General features: G+C 38.4%; 1 protein-coding gene across 1 annotated transcript in view; it reads right to left on the bottom strand.

The window, feature by feature from the left end:
- The window catches only part of OSBPL10 (oxysterol binding protein like 10), a gene marked incomplete at its 3' end in the record, with an annotated part of 112,328 nt that overhangs the window by 42,196 nt on the left and 48,573 nt on the right, over positions 1-21,559 (bottom strand). Inside the window, exon 5 of the mRNA XM_082015385.1 lies at positions 4,807-5,017. Coding sequence (XP_081871511.1) covers positions 4,807-5,017 — 211 coding nt within the window. The remainder of the gene's footprint in view (positions 1-4,806; positions 5,018-21,559) is intronic.

Genomic DNA, 21,559 nt, shown 5'->3' with positions numbered 1-21,559 from the left:
AAGCATGTTTTTCCACCTATCTCAAGGGCAATGTTACCCTCACAAAATAACAAATCTTGTCAGCTTAATCAATTTTTAAACAGATCTTAACAACACACGATGACCTAGCCAACACCAATACAATGCCAAGAGTTAAGGTCCAAAGGATAAAGTACATCTGTTTCCTCAACACGTCTGCATATGAGAAAAATTGTTTTGTTAAATTCTGTCAGTCTGGAAGTTGACTACTTTGCAGAAGGAGACATATGCAGTAAAAAATACTAGTCATACACCACAGAAACCTAAATAAATAAGAAGTCAGTTCTCTGAACAAGTTGAAAAAATTCCATGCCTCATTTCAAAGTGCCATCAGGGAACCTTTGATGATCTTTAATCTACAAATCTTACTCTGAGATGTCAGTATTCTTGTTGGGAGTTGCCATATACCTAATATAGCAGCCTACTTTTCAGGCAAGAGCAAAGCATGAAGAGCGAACTCATCAGAATTAATCTTAGAATCAACTAAGATCAGAATACAACCTCTATACAGAAACTGAGAGGACACAGTAACAAGGCTCCTACTTCACTCACATTATCAGTTGTACATCCAAAACATTCTCATCTGCACTAGTAGAAATTACTCTTACCACAAAATAGTACAGGTAGTTGTTCCCTGTCCCATATCAAATAATTTTATTTTATTGGAATTTACTCTCCCCCGACTAAGCTGCCATTTGTAAATAACCTGATCCACTCTAATGGAATTACCATCTTTGCCACTTTATGGCACTCAAAATTTTCTATCACTAGTTCATTTCTGCTCTTTTAAAGATTTTAAGAAGAAAAAGATATAAAAGCTAAACATATTATGAGAGAGAAAGTTTATCTTCAAAGTTGGATAAGAATAGGAAGAAATTGCTGTCACTGTTTTGTTTTTAAGCCATATTTTTGCTCTGTTCTCAGCCATAGCCAAAGACAGCTGGCAGAAAGGTAAATTCAATTCTTACACATTTCATAATTCTAAAGAAATTCTCCAGAAAGGCAGTCACAGATGACACAAAAGCATTCACAGCTACACAGCTACTTTACAATATGCTTTAAGACTATGCAAAACATTACATTAATTAAAACAAAATATCTGTTTCTGCAGTAAACTATGCAAAAATAAGAAAGGATGTCGCAAATACAGACTAACAAAATCAGCCAGATCGTGTCTGCCCGCATGTTGTTGGTTCTGTGGTTCCAGGATTGAAAACCCAAGCCCGATTCCTCTGGAAGTTCAGTGCATATGTACACAGAAAAATGAGAGTTCTTGCAGAAAATACCCAAAAATTAGCTTCTTGCCTACCTTCCCTGAACCCCGATTTCCACTGTGATGAACAGGCAGCAGACAAATCCACCAAGGCACCGGAGAACACTTCTACATAAGAATAGTACAACACCCAGACACGAACTGCTCTTCGTGTCACAGCAAAGAATTTATCCAGTGATCAATGCACATACCTTTAATAATGACAGCTAGAAATTAATTTGGCATTATTTTGACTCAAAAGTCAAAACACAGACAGGATTTTGCTTCACTGACTATTCTTGTTGATGTACTTCCAAAATGAAGCACTAACAAAAATGACAATCACAAAAACCTTTCCCTGAAGCTTTAGAGTGGAAATAAAACATGTATTGACTACCCTTCAAGACAAGATTGAAGGCTTCAGTTTAATTTTCAAGTCTGCTTGTAGGCTTCAGGTCCAAGACTGAAAATTAGTAAGAAACATGAAAATGAAGAGGAAAAATCACGTCATCCTTAAACTACTCCATGACAAAGGATGCCATAAAAATATTTAAAGTCAAGACCTACACAATCCTAGTTTCTGGATAAGATTCCACTAAACTGAATGCCAAGCTGCTTGCTTTCCACTCATATTACTAGTAAACAAAGGTATAAAAATATTTACATCAAAAGAAAGGAGAAATTTTTTTGTTTAAAACCATGAAGGTCTCAAAGCTGTTTAAAATAGCTATTATTTAATTATAATCTTCATGAGTGCATTCCATAAGTCAGAAACTCTCAGCTACTTTTAAGTCCTTGCTTTACCAGCAGTAAGACTGCAAGGCCTATGGTGCACAGAGAAGTTGTCAGCAATCCTTGCATAATCGGCCATAAAGACTTCAAGGACACAAGCAGAGAAAAGGTACAGAGAAAGCAGAGAAGTAGATACATATCTACTTTTCAGGCAGTTCTCTCTCTTTATGGCATAATAGTGACAGCTTTTGATGCTGAAGAAAGGTAAACTCAAGGGTAAGTTCAAATCACCAAAAGCTACGCCATTGATTATTTCCCACACTCCACATGAGCAGGACTGTGCTGCTTTGCTGGACTGGACTGCTTTCATGAACTGTAGGCTAGAATCAAAAAATAAGTTACCAAATTCCTATCTTGTCTCTCCCTACAAAATTCTGAGGATCCTGCCCCACAATGCCCACTAGCATCCTGGGCACTATGCAGCAGGTAATGAGTCAGTACTGGCATGGACACATTTGGCAATAAATTGCACAGGGCCATCACATCTCATGGGAAAGGCATTTGAGACTTCCTATCAGAGGAACATATGGCTTTTAAACTAACAAGAGTCATTTTCACCTGACAAGTATCAACAAGTGACAGTAAAGGTCATCTTTGGTGGCACCTTCTCAGTATGAAACAGAAAAAAATTCACCTTGAAGACAGAATCAAAATGAAATATATCATCTCTCAGAATTAGAGTTTGCTAGAGGATTACTTAAAGGCATTAGTCTGATTAGGTATGAGTTTACGCAGCTTTGATGACTCTGAAACTCTACCAACTCAGCAGAAGTGTTAAGTCTATCAAAGGATGCCTGGACAAGATTAAGTGTGTAGGAAGATTAGTAATCAAGACTTTTAGGCCAGGTTCCTTCAGGCAACTGTGTTGCATAACAAGGCCTGGGGCGGGGGGAGGAGAAGTAATTTCACAGACTCGGTCAGGAAGAAGAGACTAAATATTTCAGCAGCTTTTAGTTCCTCTTTTTTTTTTTTTAATTACAGACCAAAGAATAAGCACACGTACACACTGAAGAATTAACCGTTTGTGTTCAGGTTCTCACAGTTACACCAAAGATGCTGGTGTGAAACAGTGCTAAGAATTTTGATTCCTGAAAGGATTCTTGTGCAAGATTAAAGTCTAAGGAGGAACAAAGACACCTATTAAATTTTATAGTCGTGGCTTTCCACTTTTTTAAAAAAAATATGGGATTCCTTTTCAGCAATTACTAACATTATGCTTGTTTTTCTCTGTTCTTGTGCACAGATCTTCAAAAAATCATTATCAAGTCAAAATACAGACACTGATTTAACAGAAAACTATTTGGACACAGATGCAAGGACACGTACAAACTCAAGTCATCTATCTCTGACAGTTCACTTAGATCACATGGACATAAAAAACCTTCAGGGACTTTGAAACTAGAAATTTGAAACTAGAAAGTGGCTTTTCTTTGAAGGATGCTTTTCATCTTTGTTCCAAACCATTCTCTTTTGAAATGAAATTATATCAAAGAATTCAATTAAATGCACTTTATCATTACTATTTAGATATGTGCAAGGGTTTTTTGTCTTTTCTACAAGAAAACCGGAATTCAGAAAATAAGAAAATTTTTTGTTCATTTATGTTCCTTTATGAAATACATCAGAATCTGGATGCAGGAAAGTCATGATATACCATAGTATAGATGTCAAAGTTTTTACACTGTTTTTTCCAAGAACCCCCTTTACATCACTTGCCTACTTCTCAGATGACCTTCCCACATTTCTAGTCTCCCAACAGTGGGAATTTTTCAGAGGGCTTCCTATCTAGCTGTCTCAGCAGCCCTAAGGGCATATCCTGCCCTGTAGTAAACCTACTGTAAGTAAGGACAGGCTGGGGGGGTTGTTGTTGAAGCACCTAAAGAAAACATAAAAAGTCACCCCATATCCAGAGTTCTGCTGCCGCTGCTCCTCTTATATCAAGCCCTGCTCCTGCTCTTAGACTAGGCAGTGCAGTTTGTGTATGGAAAAACACTGACGATCTTTTCAGAAAGCTGAAGGTCCAACTTCCAACCTTATGGACAGAGATGTAGAACTGGGTCAACTGAAAAAATTGAGCTACCTGGGGACTGAAAGGTTCATGCCTGCAGAGTTCAATGCAGAATCACACTGTTTGACATTTTAGGCTCATAAAAATTTGCCACAGATTTTTTTTTTTTTTTTTTTTTTTTTTTTTTTTTTTTTTACATAGCAGCATGGAGAACTCTTTCCAGATTTAGAGAAAACCACAGACTGAATAAACCTGCCTCAGCAGCATCATTCCATGTAAAAAACTAGAAAAACTAGAAATATTATTTTCACTATAACATTGCATAATATTACATGTATTGTTATCAAAAAAATCTGTATTGTGATTTCAATCTCAAAAAAAAAAGAAAAAAAACAAAGCCCCCAACCAAAAAACCCCAGCCAAACAGGTTCTGCACTGTCAAGTGCTTATCTTGCTTATCTAGGCTTATCTACCTGTTCTCTATGCCCTCCCTCTTTTTTGTCTTGCTATTTACAGAACCTGATTTCCCTGAGAAGACTTAGGACTCTTCTGATTTCAACAGATTTTGCAACCTTTTTTAGACAAAGAGAAAAATTATAATACTTGAGGCTGTATAAGCTTACAAGCTGCTCACTCCAATTTGTCTCTCTGATGATTGGTTAATTTTGCTTGCTTGCGTACCATAATAAAAAATTCCAAGGCGCATAAAATAATACCCAAGAGAGCTTGTGCTCACCTGATGACAGTGTCCTGTTATGATGCTGGCCCACTTGATGCATGCTTTGCTGTAATAGAGTCAGGCATTCTCCAAGGCAGCTCAGGGTGGCAGCAGAGGTAGCTTTTAAAAGCAGCAAGTCCTGATCCAAGGCAGAAAGAGGCCCAGAAGTTGGGAGAGCTTCAATGGCTTGTACAAGATTCTTCTGTTGTCCCTCAACTTGGCTCATGATCTGTAAAGGTCCAAAAACATCTGCTGTCATAGGAAGTATCGCTATATAACTGTTAAATTCTTATGGGTTGATATAGTGACTAAATGTGAAGAACTACCACAAATGGATGTTAATGTTCTGATCCAAACATACCACATACTTACCCAGAAAAACGAAGGGCTTGAGACTACCAAAGGCCTGTAAAAATGTCAAGACTATGTTAGAGAAAATTGTCTCTTAAAATAGTAGGTTCATAGTAGGTTTAATGGCGTGGTTCATACTTTCTGAAAGTCTTCACTTTTTCACAGGAAAAGTACGAAAATTCTACTTCCTTCTCCATTAATTTAGGCTTAGATTTTCTTTCCTTTGTATGTGACTTGAGACACCCAAGGAAGCTACACTGTCCCTCCTCCTTCTTTTCTACATAAAATACCTAATCACACTTTAAGAAATACATTTTTCATTTCTCATGCACCGGTAAGGAATTATTTTTACAAAATCGAGTAACTTCTAAGTTTACAGACATTAGCATAGGATGCAACTCAGAGTACTTATTTACTATCTGATATGAATACCAGCTGTCAGGGAAAAAGTTAATCTGTTTCTAGATTGGGACCATCCAGATGAAGATGAAATGCACGCTTGTATAGTAAATGAAAACAACGTTATTTGAGCAGGCTGTTTTTTAAACAAATTGGCAGGCTTCCAAAATCATTCCTCAAGCCAAAAGAGAGAGAAGTTTTAAACATCTCCTTTTTCTGTTTTTACAACTTGTAGTAAGTTACACATGCACATGACAAGCTTCTTTTCTTATACTTACCTTGCAAAAAACTTTTTGCAAAAACTTAGCAAAATGGACTGATTAAAAAAGTATACACACACCCCCACGATACATAGCTTTAGGGAACTGCTAGAACCCCAGGCAGTGCTCTGCTTTGAGAAGTCACACACCGTGTAACTGAGCTCCACAGCACAGACTGAGGGGTTGCTTCGACACTAAAATAAAAACAAGAGCACCACAGACACCACACTCATGCAAATATTCCTCCCTCAGGAAAAGAGCTCAGGAAGGCAAACTGAAGGAACAGCTAGGAGAAAAAATATCATATTCTCCCTGGAAGACTGCACAGTATAGTTGTATGGAAAACTGCTTCCCTCCTTTTCCCATGTTGAATAAGACAGTTGAAAACGTGATGTTCTCATGCTTCACAGACACAGAAATGTTCTATTTTCATTTCTAAGTGATCAGTTTTCCTGCCTGCCTTATTTTTTTCTTTTTCTTAGAAAGAACGTACATTTCCAAAGATTTGTTTCCATCAGAAATAAAATCCAAAATGAAACTTTGAAAACTTCAAACATTTCTGTTTTTCCCTCCCCCTTAATAAAGGACAACTATATTCTTCTGTGGCTAAGACAATAGCATAAGATAAATTGACCAGAGAGCTTAGGAAACATTTGCAAAATAAACTGAATGTCTCCAGTTATCACCTAGCCCAAAGCTTTACAGGCTTTTATCAACTATATTCTTTCCAGATTAGGAGAAATTTAAATAAAATCAATTATTTATTCTCCCTTTATCCAAAACAAGGTATTGCTTTGAGTCTTACTATTCTCTAGCTGACCTAAAACAATTTTAAACAAGCCTTTTTGAGTCCTCCTTTCTGTGCTACTGCGCTTCATGTTATATTTGTGATACCCAGCAGCTGGTCTACAGACCTGACCTAGCAGAAGACACTGGGAACAGCAACTTCTCTGTAGAATTCAAAGTATTAAACTTGCTGAACATTTACTGCTCAAGCACTGATGAAAAACACTCCGTTTAAGGTGCTGAATGAACAGAACAAAAGAGAAGAACCTCCCCTATTCTAGAGTCACAGAACAAGTCTGTGGCAAAAGGGGAAGGAATGAACATATATTATTGAAATAACTGAACTTTTTTTACACGCATGTCAATACTTCTCTTTTAAAAAGACATTGACAAAAGATTTTAAAAGAGTTGAAGTGTGGCTGTTCTAAAAAGAGTAAATCAAAGAGAAGCCAATACAAAAACACCAAACCATGCTAGAGGAAACTCATTAAACACATTAACCCTTAACAGGACAGACACTAGGCCATGCAGCTATAGCATTATCCTCTTACTTGTGGGTCTGCCTTTTGCTATCTCGGGAGGCAGGGGAGGCAGAGTGCTTGATTTATCAGCATTCTAAGCTGGTTTCAAAACCAGAATTAAAAGCTTTGATTTTGAGAAAGTTAAATTGTAACTTTCTTTTTTCAAGTGAAGTAACTTGCTTAATTTTGAATGACTTCACTCTTACACAGGGTTATTTTAGTACCTTACAGTTCTGCATCCTCCCCATTTGCAAAGTAGTAGTTCTCTACTGTTTACAACAGCAAAGACTATTTGCCCCCACCTCCTCACCGAGTCTCAACCCACTTCTCCTTCCACTCTTGTTTCAGCTTTGGCACCCCCTCTTCACCTACAAATAGCTTCTCATAATACAGAAAATAAACCACATAGTCCCACAAAGGGACTCAAACTTCAGAAACACAACTCTATGCTAGCTATAAAATAGAAGGACTTAAAGAACTATCAGGACTACATATATTAAAAGGAATTATATATGTGCGTATTTATCTAACATTAGTAGGCCTGCATTTACCTAACTGCAAAATACTCAGTAAGAGGAAGCCTCAGGATGGAAAGAGACCAGCTCATATACATGGTTTGCTCCCTTCTCCATCTTCAGCCTGCAGCAGAACAAGCAGACCACATTATGTGTTTCCTATTAACAGCTGCTCCTGAAGGTTGAAGGAGATTCAGACCTTTTAGCCTGCCAAAAATTCTCAGGTATTGTCCTTATTCTTGTGGTGGGTCGACCTTGGCTGGATGCCAGGTTCCCACCAAGCCACTCTATCACTCCCCCTCCTCACAGGGGAATAAAAAAAAGAATAAAAGGCTCATAGGTCGAGGCAAGGACAGGGAGAGATCACCCAGCAATTACCGTCACGGGAAAAACAGACTCAGCTCAGGGAAATGAGTTTAATTTCTTGCCAATCAAATCAGAGTAGGATAATGAGAAATAAAACCAAATCTTAAAACACCTCCCTTTCCCCCCACCCCCTTCTTCCCAGGCTCAACTTCACTCCCAATTTCTCTACCTCCTCCCCCTGAGTGGTGCAGGGGAAATGGGGGTTGTGGTCAGTTCATCACAGACGGTCTCTGCCACTCCTTCCTCCTCACACTTTTCCCCTGTTCCAGCATGGGGTCCCTCCCACAGGAGACAGTCCACAAACTTCTCCGTGAGTCCTTCTCACAAGCTGCAGTTCTTCACAAACTGCTCCAGCCTGGGTCCCTTCCACGGGGCGCTGTCCTTCAAGAACAGACTGCTCCAGCGTGGGTCCCCCACGGGATCACAAGTCCTGCCAGCAAACCTGCTCCAGTGTGGGCTCCTTGCTCCATAGGGCCACAGGTCCTACCAGGAGCCTGCTCCAGCATGGGCTTCCCATGGGGTCACAGCCTCCTTTGGGCACATCCACCTGCTCCAGCATGGGGTCCTCCATGGGCTGCAGGTGGAGATCTTCTCCAGCACAGAGCTCCATGGACTGCAGGGGGACAGCCTGCCTCACCATGGTCTTCATCACAGGCTGCAGGGGAATCTCTGCTCCGGTTCCTCGAGCACCTCCTCCCTCCTTCTTCACTGACCTGGGTGTCTGCAGAGTTTTTGGTCTCACATGTTGTCACTCTTCTCTCCAGCTGCTCTTGCACAGCAGCTTTTCCCCCTTCTTGAATATGTTATCCCAGAGGTGCTGCCACCACCACTGGCTCAGCTTTGGCCAGCAGCGGGTCTGTCTTGGAGCCAGCTGGCATTGGCTCTATTCAACACAGAGGAAGCTTCTAGCAGCTTCTCACAGAAGCCACCCCTGTAACCCCCCCAGCTACCAAAGCCTTGCCATGCAAACCCAATACAATTCTTCCAAATAACACTAGCCTCAAAGAAACCCACCACCCAATGACACCCTCACAGAAGACTGAATGCAACAGGAATCTTCTCTGATGTTTTCCTCTGTAGGTCATCCGCTCTCTATTGCTTGCTCCAAAAGAGCCAATTCACAGCTGCTATTGCTGCCTGCTTCCTCCTCTCCCTGGCTGATCTCGAAATCCTGTGTGATCGCTTTCCCTACTAGATCTTCCTGTTGCGAATGCACTTCCAGCCGTGATGTATGGGACCAAACAGTTATGTGACAAGATCCCAAACAAATGGGTAGGTAGAAGTTACTCTATTCTTGGGGTCAACCCCACATTATGCGAAAGATAGACAAAAAAGGCTATGAGATACCCTAGGATTGCAATGAAAGGCATTTCAGACATAGTAAGAAGAAAGAACATTCTTTCATACAGTAAATAAGCTAAATTAGCTGCTAAAATTTAATTTAAGAAATAATAATGAAAAATTTAGGTGTTACTTTCTGTGCTAAAAGAAAAAAAAAAATCACAGTAATTTCAATATTTTGTTAAAATACTAGATGACTAAATCTTTCCCATGCAGAGAAATCATCTCACAAAACGTGAATGTCATTTTTGATTTAAGGCTTCAATTTGTTTCTGAAACTAGAAAGAGAGAGATTCCCAATTATTAAGTATAATAATAAACTCTGTTAAAGATTTTTCCTCCAATCCTGTAACAAAGATAAATAGAAACTTCAAAGGAAGAAAACTGAATAGCCACACCTAAATGGAAAAGCATGACTGCTTTTGACATTTTATTTACCCTGAAAATGCTCTTGTTATCCAGACTCCAGGACTCACAGGCCTAAGTCTGTCTGTCCAGCCCAGACAGGTATTATCATAGTCAGAACATCTTTCTTTCTAGATTTACTGATTCTACAGGATTTCACCCAACTAACACATCATAACAGCTTAAAGCAAACACCAGCTTTAAGCCATCTACAAAACTACCTGATCCACAGCTGTCTCATGGGCATCTCCCAAGACACAGTGATTTCAAGCTCCCTGAAGCAAAAAGAAGAATGACATCAGCTGTATGACCTCAAAGGGCAAGCAGACACTATCCCTTTTTCATACAGGCCATGTGGAGTGTGCCAAGAAAATAAGTAGTGTCACCAAGCCTGTCTTTCTACATAACAATTTGAATACTTCAGATCTTCCCACGCTTCTTTTGGAATATAAAACCTGAGGAAGATTCTTCAGACCTCGACAGCCACAATCTGATACACACATGAGCAATTTAAAATTTAACATATGGCATTTTCCCTTTTTGGTATCGATCTCCACACATATTAAATCCTTTTATAGTAGGTATTAAGATATGCCTACCCATGTGTATAAAAAACCCAGAACACTCCAGAAAAAACAAAAGGAAAATATTCTTTTAGTGCTGAGAACCCACAGAAATTCTGTGTTGTCAAGGTCCTCTGTGACATACTAGGAATCATTCATCAATCATTCAGCTCCATCAGTTAATAACTCTTTTTCTTTACTGTAGTATTCTCTGCGCGCCACCACTAGGAGCACATTGTCTGCCTACTTATCTCTAGGTAATTCCTCTGAAAGATTTAATGCAGTGATTTTTATTTTTTTAAATCCTTTCCATTACTGGCTGCATGCAAGCTGAAAACAATTATTAAAAACATGGGAAAATAAACACCACAGTGCTTATATGAAAAACAAAGCACCTGTAAAAATAAACAGTTGTGTGGGAAAAGCTTCAGACATTTATATACTAACAGAAATGCAACACAGATCACTTTCTTACCAACCCTAAGTCAAGTTGCCCTTGTGAGAAGTTTACTGCCTTCAAAGGCTGGGAAAAAGCCAGTTTGCTTCTTCACTTTTTTGGGGGGGGTTTGGTTGGTTGGTTGGTTTGGGTTTTTAAAAAAATAAACAAAGTGTTACATGAAAACACAATCTCTCTCTCTCTCTCTCTGTCACACACATATATATATGTTCTGGAAATACTAGTTTCTTGCTTTTAGACAATAGTACCAAAAGAAAAACATTTCAGAAGACATTGAGAAAGTACATGAGGGGAGACCAGCTAGAATAAGTCATAAGTGTTATCAGTCAGGACATTGGTTCTCATTGTTAAACAAGCATATAACACAGGGGTTTGCTTTTTTCTTTTTCTTAATATAAAACACTGCTTTTCTTAACAGCAAAAGCTGATGAGTGACAGAAAAGAAGAAAGTCCACACAAAAAAATAAAAACCTTCTAAGTCTTTGTAAACCCCATACATTGGGTTGCCATGTAAACCTAATATAGTCATTGATTCTGACCTTGAGCAAGGACTCCTCTTGCAATGTTAACCTGTATTTCATCAACACCACCACAAACCGTAGTATTGTAAAAATTAAAAGTTAAACCAGAAAACCAATATATGTAAAAGTATTATATATATTTATACACACACACACACCCCCCAAGTATATATCAAAATGTAAGATATAGATACGTGGAACTCCAATGTCACTAAAGCAATCATACCAGTCATTAATTTGACACACTCACTACAATTCAGCTCACGTTCACAATTCCCACTTCATATTTCCATGAAACTTTTCCAGTTTCAACTATTTATTCTGAAAAAGGAAAAAGCATAAACACACATGCAAAAAGACTATTGTCTTAATAGTGTTAATCACCAGCTCAAAAGGTATACCCCTCCAATTGAGACGTCTGTTAAATTAAGGTAACTTATACAACTGCATTAAAAGTGATTTTTTTTTTTTTCCAATTTAATGCATTTTTGTTTTGAATTAAGCATTTATACCTAACCACTGCAGAGCAAGAGAACTTCTGCCTTGGCTTAACTTCTGAAAAGTGTTCTCAAACTACTCAAGGTCACCTGCTATGTGCATCTTACTACTTGACAAAAGACACTTTCTGACAATGGTTTACAGGCTTCTGTCCATGGATCTTTTAATGGGATTCCATCAATAGCATGCAAGCTAGGAAGACAAAATTACAGCTTAATATATAACTGAAGTGAAAGAGCTACACAAACAGGCTGCTGCTGAAAGTACCGCAATATGCAACACAAATCTCTTATAAAGAGAATTTTGCATTTCAGCTTTAAAAGTGTCTAGTGTAGAAACATGAACAAGACCAGATGACCACAAACATGCTTAAGCTCCACAAGTAACATACCTGCACACTTTGCTTACAATAAAACCTGAGCTTTTGACCAGAAAGAGCCTCCTTGAGCTGCAAACAGAAGGGAATTCTATCCACAAAGCTTCAATCTGAATGAAGACCCACAGTAGCTTCTGTGAACATTACTATGGTAATAAGAAAAAAATATTTTAAGAAAGGACCCTAGACCTCCAAGTGAGATATTCTGAAAGCATCTTGGAAAGATGGAACCAGATAATGACATCCATATAAATTGTCCTTTCTTGATTAATGTTTCCCTCCCATTACAGAGAATAATCACGTAATTCTCCATTAGTGTCACCTCAGGGTAGCAGCTAACTTGACCTCAATTATTTTAAAGAAGTAAACAATGAACAGTAAAATTGGAATGACTTGTTATATAATAGTTATTAAGGCTTAGACACACACATCGTATCAATGAAGGTTCAGAGGAGCAAGTTAATTTTCACTTAGCATGTAATTTGCAGACAGAGCCACAAAAAGTGATGGAACAAACAGAACTATACCTCTGACAATCAGGATGGCAGCTCATCACCAGGGTATGTTTTCTTTTCAGTCCTTGCCTCCCCTTTCACAATTCTATTTCTTCCTTTGGAGGAGAATGAAAACAAGCTTCCCCCACCCCCATCAGCTATTCTGTTCTCTTTTCCCTAACCAGGAATCCACATAACCTCTGTTAAGGAAACAACTGAAAAGCCAGTTGCTACATATCTTCATTATCTCAGCTAACAAAACCTTATTTCCTTTGGGGTTTTGTTCTGCCTTTTTTTTTTTTTTTGCTCAGCCTTCTCATTGCACGCTCTGCAGGGCAGTTCCTTGTGAGGAAAACCTTACAGAACAGAGGAGCAAGTGTCATTAGGACTGATTATAAAAGCCAAATCTAAGACAACCAGGAGAAAATAAGGTGTGGAGGAGGCAGTCTGATCGATTGTTTCGTGTTCTTAGCTACTCTTTCCAATCTGCTGCTTCCATTGATGCTGTTCCACTGCTTGCCATCAGCACCTCCACGGACCTCAGCACAGGATTTACACTCCAGGGAGCAGCTGTTATTTACCAACTCCTGTCATGCACTTTTTAAATTGGCTAGTGAATTTATTCATATACTAGAAATGATCCTATGCGCCATTCTTTACACATTCAATTCCTATTTTGTATCTTTAAATTCTGTAACTTGATACTTGCTGCATATCCTTACAACATAATATCATTCTATTTTGTGAAGACAGCATTAATTAATCATTTGATGGACTACACACTTCTTACTCATTGGTCTACTATCCAGTAGCTTATTAGTCACACCTCCAAGCTCCTTTCCTGCTAGTTGCACAGCTAAAATAATCAGACTTTGTATTTTGTAGGTCTGCATACTATTGCTTTATTTAGTCCTTAAGGTTGTTAGATTTGGGAGAGGGAGGAAAAAGGGGAGAAAGGTCTTTTTTGTTGATGGGCCTGGAAGGCTTTAACATTCCTTCCAGTACCAGAGGAGGAAAAGTAATCTACCTTTCCAAGAAATTCTCAGTCTGTTCCAACTCAGGTATACAGGAGGAAGCTCCTCCTTCCCTTCAATGCTTTAAAACAGGCAGAAGCTCAGCAAGAAAAGGAGCTGACATGACTACCTGTTTTACAAAAGCATCTCTCTGTTCAGAAGAACAGAAGATGGTATATACTTAACAGACCTACATTCAAGTACCAAAGAGCGTATGACATCTGTAATTGTCAGTGTTCTCTGGGACTTGATGCAGACACTTTACTTGGATGCAGAAAACTCTCAAGGACAACCTGACTGCCCACTGTGAGTTCCTGCGGAACTCTGCTTCTTGCATCAGGCAAATAGACACCAGAGAGAGATTCACAGCCCTTGCAACACATATGCTAGTAGAGAGGATCTAGCAGTGCTGGCAGGATCTCTGAGAATGCCTCCAGAAATCTAAGCAAAACAGCTCCAAAACATATCAGATGCTTTCTGATAGTCAGGCAGACTCCTTACCACGCTTCTTTATGACCACAATTCCAGACTTAAGGTTAAATGCATGCTTACTGTATTCAATCTGTCCTTCTACTCACCCGAGAAATGAGTTCGTAAATGACAGAAAGGAAACTGGAGCGGGGGGAAATTACAGAAAAGACCTTGTGTCCGTGGAGACGGACTAGGACAAAAAGGTCAAATCTTGACAGAGGATGTTTTAGCAGACAGACAATCTTTGATTTTCTACACTAGAAAATGCTTTTGATCTTAAATCAATACCCTGAGATATTCAGCTTCCCTTGAATGGCTTCATATTTTATGGCTGTAAAAAAAACACAAAAATAAAAATCAAAAAACCCAAAAAGGCTTTCCCTGTCATCCTCCCAAATTTTGCTAGTTATTCTGAGAATCTTTTCTCGCTGCTTAAGATATGAAGAGGAGAACACTTCTCCTTTCTAACCTAACATAAACTTCAGGTTCTTTACCCTGTGTACTAAAACACTGGAGGAAAATAAAGTTCCTTGGGCAGTGTCAGCTGTCTTAAGAGTGTTTCATGGAACTACTCCATAAGTCTTTAGGTGAAAAGTTAAAGCTTTTTAGTAAGAGCTGGCTGCCATAATAAATACTCAAGTGAAAGAGCATGATTCAGACAAACTGTATCAACAAGCACTACTTTTCCCCACAAATCAGAGTGGGCTACACATTTTCTGCAAAATCATCATTAATCAATCTATCACTGGTCATTTTGCCACTGGAGGGAGATGTCCATGACCAGGGTCTACTGCAGGAGACATGACAGATTTTCTTTTTCGTGTATTGCATTAGAGCTCCCTGCAGATACTCCAGACATGTAGGTAATGCATGACATTTGCTACCAGTATAAGGTTTGTACCAAGACACAACCAGTCAGCGTTGGCCTACCATGAGCTCTTTTCTTGAGCATTTGCTAATCTAACTGCTGCATTAACCATATCCTACTAATAGTCACCTACTGAGATTTACCATTTACGATCAAAGATGATTCAAGGGGAGTCGGGTGTTAGGATCTTGAGGCAAAACCACAAAGAAGAGAAAAAGCAGACAATGGCTGCCAAGGTTGTTTCCCCCACCCCAAGTTGCTTCCAGTGATCCAGAACTAAAAATTAGAGAAGCAAAATGAAGGAGATTGCAAGTAAATCTTGGACGGCATCTAACTGCCATCCTGCCAACCAGGCAGCACAGTGTTGTATTTTAAATCACGGAATGCAGCATTGAGAACACAGCTTACAAAAAACATCTTGCAGGAAATAATTCCTACACAATTTTACCATAAAAATTACCTCAAAATCTGTAAGGTAAATCATTAGTTTTAGTGATTAAATGTTGCTCATGAGAAGACGTTATGCTATGGGCTCTTCTGAGTAGCAGTTTTTCTTACACATTTCAGAAGGATCACTTTGGTGAAGTTAACAGCTGTAGCACAGAGCTGGAAAGCATATTTTGATTATCAGCAATTAAGGCACATTTGTGAATTTTAAGCATTCAAAAGAGCACCTAAAAGGTTGCTGCTAGTCATTAAGTCAACATCAGCAATCAGGAAAATTCTATTAGTTTACCGCAATATAGCATACTATTGCTAAAACCTGTTTTTTGAACTTTGAGTGAAATCAGTCTTCAGAAGAAGCCATGTTGCACTGGTACATAAGTCACACATTTCAACATGCCCAGCTTCAAGAATGAGGAGGTTTCTCTCAGAACACATGTTGCTAGAAAATGTAACTCTCTAACTTTTTTAACATCTTTTTTTTTTTTTTTAAATTATTCCATTCCACCTGGGAATATATAAACACACATACAGCCATTCAGTCTCATCCAACATCCCATACAGTTCTTACGCAAAGTTCTGTTGGACACTGCCAGTGCTTCATCCCTTTCCCAACAATGCTTACACTTCCTTTCACCCCACTCCTTAGCCATCTAGCTTGTAGTGTCCAAGCATAAACTAAAATTTTATTTCTGTTATTTAAACAACTCTCAGTTATGCAGTATGCATTGGAATTACCTTCAATTTTAATCAAAGTAGGTATTTCTTCCCCATCTTACAGCCAATTCACCTCTGTTTTCTGTAAAGCGAGTTGTCACTATCAAGGCTATCTAATCTTGCCACTCCTGAGCCTTGAATAATGCATACCTCTCACTTGTGACAAAGCATTTCAAATCAACAGGTTTAAGTTCACAGAATCATAGAATTGACATCATTAAACTCACAGCACTGAAGTGACTCAACATACGCTACCATGATTTTGAGTAGCCAATTGCATTTATACAGCAACTTTGCCAACAAATACGTGTGTTTTCTGTCTGCCAGCCCAGACCTACCAATAAAACTGCAACTGGGTAACTGGGGATCTCTGTGAGAAAAAACTGCAAGCAGTCATCCCAGAACATAGTAGATATCACCAGAAGAACATGCTAAGCAGTATGTGCAAGAACATAAGACTATGTTTGCTGAGCCAGAGACAAATATATGAAGCATAAAAAAGTTTAAAAAAAATTAGTCAATTACAGGTATACATCTAGTACTTATAATACAAAGCTACTTAAAAGTGTATGTCCAATTCAGGCAGGCAAAGTTCAGTTCAGCTTGTTGGATGAAATGTTGCTAGCCATCATGTTATTAGCCATATTTTAAAAGCATATTGTCAGAAATCAGAATTGCAATCAAGAAGCAAGTAAGCAGCTGCTTAAAAGCATCTGTGTAACACACACAAAGTTTCTAAAGCATTGAAAACCTGCAAGCCAAGCACGAGAGGTGCAGATCACAGTAAGAACATGCAGCAAAAGCTGCTAGAGATCAGGTCTTTGTTAAATAACAGATGAGAGCTATAGTGTTTACTACTCCCATTTGTTGTAAAATCAAAGTGTCTCCTGTATTTCTTATTGTAGCATGCAGCACTTTGGGTGTTACACAAGGAGTTGAAGATTACAGTAAGTCCCTCAATAAATGCGTATAATAATGTAAACTGAATGGTATCCTTAAAATATATGAGCCATTTCTACAGTTACTTTCTCCTCGAGGGCATTTATGTACGTAGTTTCTGTACTTAATATTTGAAACTTGGCTAGCCACCTAATATTACATTGTCATCTATTACAACTCAGAACATTCAAAAATATCTTCTACTTAATTTAATAAAAATAGCATTAAATGTGGGTTACCAAAATAGCTCATATATCTTGGAAGCAGTAATTTGCATTATAAACAGAGTTGCAGAAGGTAGGTGCACCTTGTTTGCTCTGAAGATCACTGTGCCAGCCACCCAGAAACCTGCACTGAAACCAAGGCCACTAAACAAGCAGCCGTGAGATGCGATACCCTAACCTGAGAAAAGATTTACTGAAGTGTGTTCTCTTTAAAGCTTCATTTTCAAACTGTCAACTCTCTATTGAAACTACTGGAGTATTTGCACTTTAATTGTGAAAGAAAACAGCCTTGTAGCTTTCCAAAAACATAGGGATGTGTATAATATGCTATGCTGGTTTATATATGCATATAAAACAGAACAGTTGAATTCTGTTTTACATACAAAATTAAGTGATGGTTTTGAAGGCATACAAAAGCTGGAGACTGACTTCTCTTCAAAACTGACTTCTCTCAAGCTCCTTTGGGAACCTACCATTTACTGAAAATTTAATGAAATATTTTCATAACTGTAAAGAGAAACCCTAGCTTCTCTGCAATTGCTTAAGAAAATGAATCCTGCAGCAGTCTCTGAATGTATCTACCATAGGCACCGTCTTATGCTGAATTTATAAATTGCCATTTATTAAATCATTGAAAATGATTGCCTTTGCACATGCTCAATTATAACTAAACTACAGGCTGAAAAAAGAAGTTTAATGAAAAGAAGCCATGTTGCATCATTTATATTCTGGGGAGGGGGCGGGGAGGGGTGGTGTGGAACACGACACAGAAATCAGAAATACTGATCCAGGTTCACTCTTGACATAACCCACATGGACAAATGGTGTCATTTTAGTGGAACATTTGCTCTATGATTCCCATAGCAACTTTAATTCTCCTTGCCTGGGTTTCTGGAATCCAGGATGACTCAACCTTTGCATGAATACAAAATCAAATGCATAGAACAAGGTGTAGTTTAGGAAAGTAACTTGTATGCACTCTTAGCAACCTCAAAGACACTGCAAAGCCAAGGTAAAGATTCAAAGAACACAAGAGTATTCAACTCATGTTTATGCAATATAATAATAATTGGTTTGTAGTATTAGAATAATTCACATTTCCTCATCCCCAAAGTGAGACAGGTAATGCTACTTACTTAACACCTTTTATAAGCACATGCACATTTACTACTTAGGAAGATACTACACTGACACTTTCAAAGATTTAAGCATCCTATTTATCCCCTGAGGAGGTATGTTTTTATTGATCTTTGCAGTACTAACTTAAGGTAGAATAAACAGATGCAGGAGGTGACGCTGTTTTACAGACAAGTCAAATAGCCTCCAAAGAAACTGCCACTGAAGGTACCAAATAATTTTATCTGTTCTATATGCTCTAAATTTGCTTTTTGTCTATAAGGATATGGATAGCAGCCAATCACACTAACATCGCTGAAGAACAGTGCGTGCCAGCATTGGTATTTTCATACCGTATGAGGAACACACATTTTTCAGGAACTGGGGCCAATATAAATTCAGAAGAAAGTGCCATGATAACATCTTCAGCTGTCCCTTCTAGCCACTGCATTAGGTTTGAAACTGGTTTATACTGTTATAGGTTTAATGCCCCTAAACAAATTATAATGGCTCCTGTTAAAACACAGCTGAGAGCAACCCTTTCAATATCAGCCAGTTCAGCTGCAACTAAGATGTTAAACCCACCTGTAACACAAATTTGTATTCGATATTCAAATTCTCAATTCAAAAAGTGTTTCTAATACTGTTAAATAGTAGTAGCTGTAGTATAATTTCCACGAGCATGTTCTATGCCAAGTAAACACCAACAGCTGAATTAAGACTATGGCCTCATCCACTTTCTACTGACTTTGGTGGACACAGAACTGACCCAAAGGTTTTCTGCTGTCTTTTCTTCACTACTGCTAGCCACGAAGAAATCGTTGCTTTCTGAAAAACAGCTATGGTTTTGGTATGGGTTTTTTGCAAGCACTTTTTCATCATCTGTTTTAGAGTGAAGACATTAGTCCCTGTTTTCCACACCCTGCTAATTAAGATGAAAAAATTGTGACAATGAGTTTGCCGATAAATGGAAATGTAACACATACAATAAAGTATAGATGTGGTGATATTAAGATGTAACCCATTAAGTAACATATCTCATTTTCTGACCATCTATAGCTACAGACTATTTTGTATATGATATGATGCACTTTAATAAAGATGATCAAAAGGATGACACTGTACTTTTACTTTATTAAGGACAGTGGTGGGTGGGAGGAAGAGATTTTAAATACAAGCCCAGGAAAAACTGGAGATTTATAACTAACAAAAGTTCCTCCTCTGTGTTCTTTCCCTTCTCTTTCCAAAATTGCCACTCACTGTACCACCATATTAGTTGTCCAAATGGACAGAAAATAGGATACTTAGATTTCAAAAGTGAAACGCTATCAACACATTCTGCAGTACCTATAAACTACCAAGAAGAAACTACCCTGGTCAGTCCAATGAGAGATCTCTAGAGGGTAATTGTAATACCAGTTTTGAAGTTCAGGAAGACTCCAGTTCAGAGTCAACCAAAAAATCCCACAAAGAAAGCATCACAAATCTATCTTTTGTACTAAAACAGGTCTAGAAGGAAAAACAGACATGATTTTAGGTAATCAGCTTTATACTGCCTAGCAAAAGCACAGCAGCACAGACTTCAGCAGTGCTATAACAGCCTCTCTCTGATAGAGCACCTACACTACTAGGCCAGAAAAACTGAAGTTACATAGTATACCAGTCCATCCTACATCCATGTCTTTTAGTTCTGTGAGCATGACGACAGCTTTTTCATCTTCTAAAAGCAAACATTCATTAGCCATGCAGTCCTGAAGGTCATCTTTGTCACAAAGCTAACTCTCGTCTTCCCACACGCTAAAATCAAGATGAGAACTGTCAGTGAAAGCAACAGATCTAACATACATCACTTCTCCCTACTTACACAGAAGTTTATCAAACTCATCAAAATTATACATCTACTTTCAAAAACACTTTTCAGTAGGATTTTTTTAAATGTTCTCTGTGCATACTTTGCACTGTTTATGCATGATGTCCTGTTCAAAGAGTCGAATCAACAATTGTTTTACATGCACCCTTACTTATCACATAATCCTAATACTATGCCAAGCATCAAGACCTACAGCATTCTTTTTGCTGGAACTGGCATTAGATTACGTCTCTTCTTAGCCGTTCACCTTTTTATGTACATACTTGCAGAGAAACAAAAGGAAGATTAAAAAAAATAAAATAAAAAGCAAAACTTGACTTTTTCAAAGTTGAAAAGTAAAACTTGACAGGAAACAAATATCATCAGTTTTTCCCCTACTACCAGTTTAAATGCTGATTACAAAGTTTTACCATCAACATACAGGTTAGTTTATGTCTTCATGTGTTCACATACATGTAAGTCCTGCAAGTCTGAATGTCTCCCCAAGTGGTTTAAATACTGCATCTGCTTTGTTCACCTACAGTGCTGCTTGTGCGGTGCTGTAATCCTCTAACAGAACACACAGTTCTCCACAGACAACAGCATTCTTTTCCTCTATCAATAGCTAGGCACAGTTCCCAATTCTGCTATCCAAATATTAGTGACATGAAGACATTCACTACTCACTTGAAAATCCCCAAAGTGTTTTAGAAGTATTATTTCTCCTAGTACCCACATAAAACTGGACAATTGTGGACCCTCAAAATTGTGAGTAAAACCTCACTCCATGAAGCCCTACATGCAAGTCCTAGATTTTCCTGTACTGTAAGGGAGGAAGCAAAGAACTACCGACTAGTTGCATAATTCCTGCAGGAGTCAAAAGGTAACCATGTTTATATGTGTGACATGCAAGGACATGCAAGAAGCAACAGGACTGTCATCTTATCAAAAGGCAGTCCTTTCCAAATTCGGGAACTGCCCACTGGCACATAAAATGGACGTCATACTGGTAGAGGCCCCATGAAGCCTGGATGTCACTGTACCAGCTGTTCAGAAGCACATGCTGACAACTAGTCCACGGTAGAGTACCACAAGTTGTAACAAACACCACATTTCAAAGGTATCAAATTCTTTTATCGACTTTTTAAAATTATGGAAAAAAAAATTTCTCTAGATGATTCCTGGTTAACCCCATTTAACTTCTCTAAACTTCTGTAAATACGTTACTGCAAAATGTTCACATACAGCAATCCTCAGTTCTTTAACAATGGTAACAT

This window comes from Phaethon aethereus (assembly GCF_964289735.1).
Source record: "Phaethon aethereus genome assembly, chromosome: 2".
NCBI classification, from domain to species: domain Eukaryota; kingdom Metazoa; phylum Chordata; class Aves; order Phaethontiformes; family Phaethontidae; genus Phaethon; species Phaethon aethereus.
The sequence above is the reverse complement of the archived record's forward strand: the minus strand, read 5'-3'. Positions and strand labels throughout refer to the sequence as shown.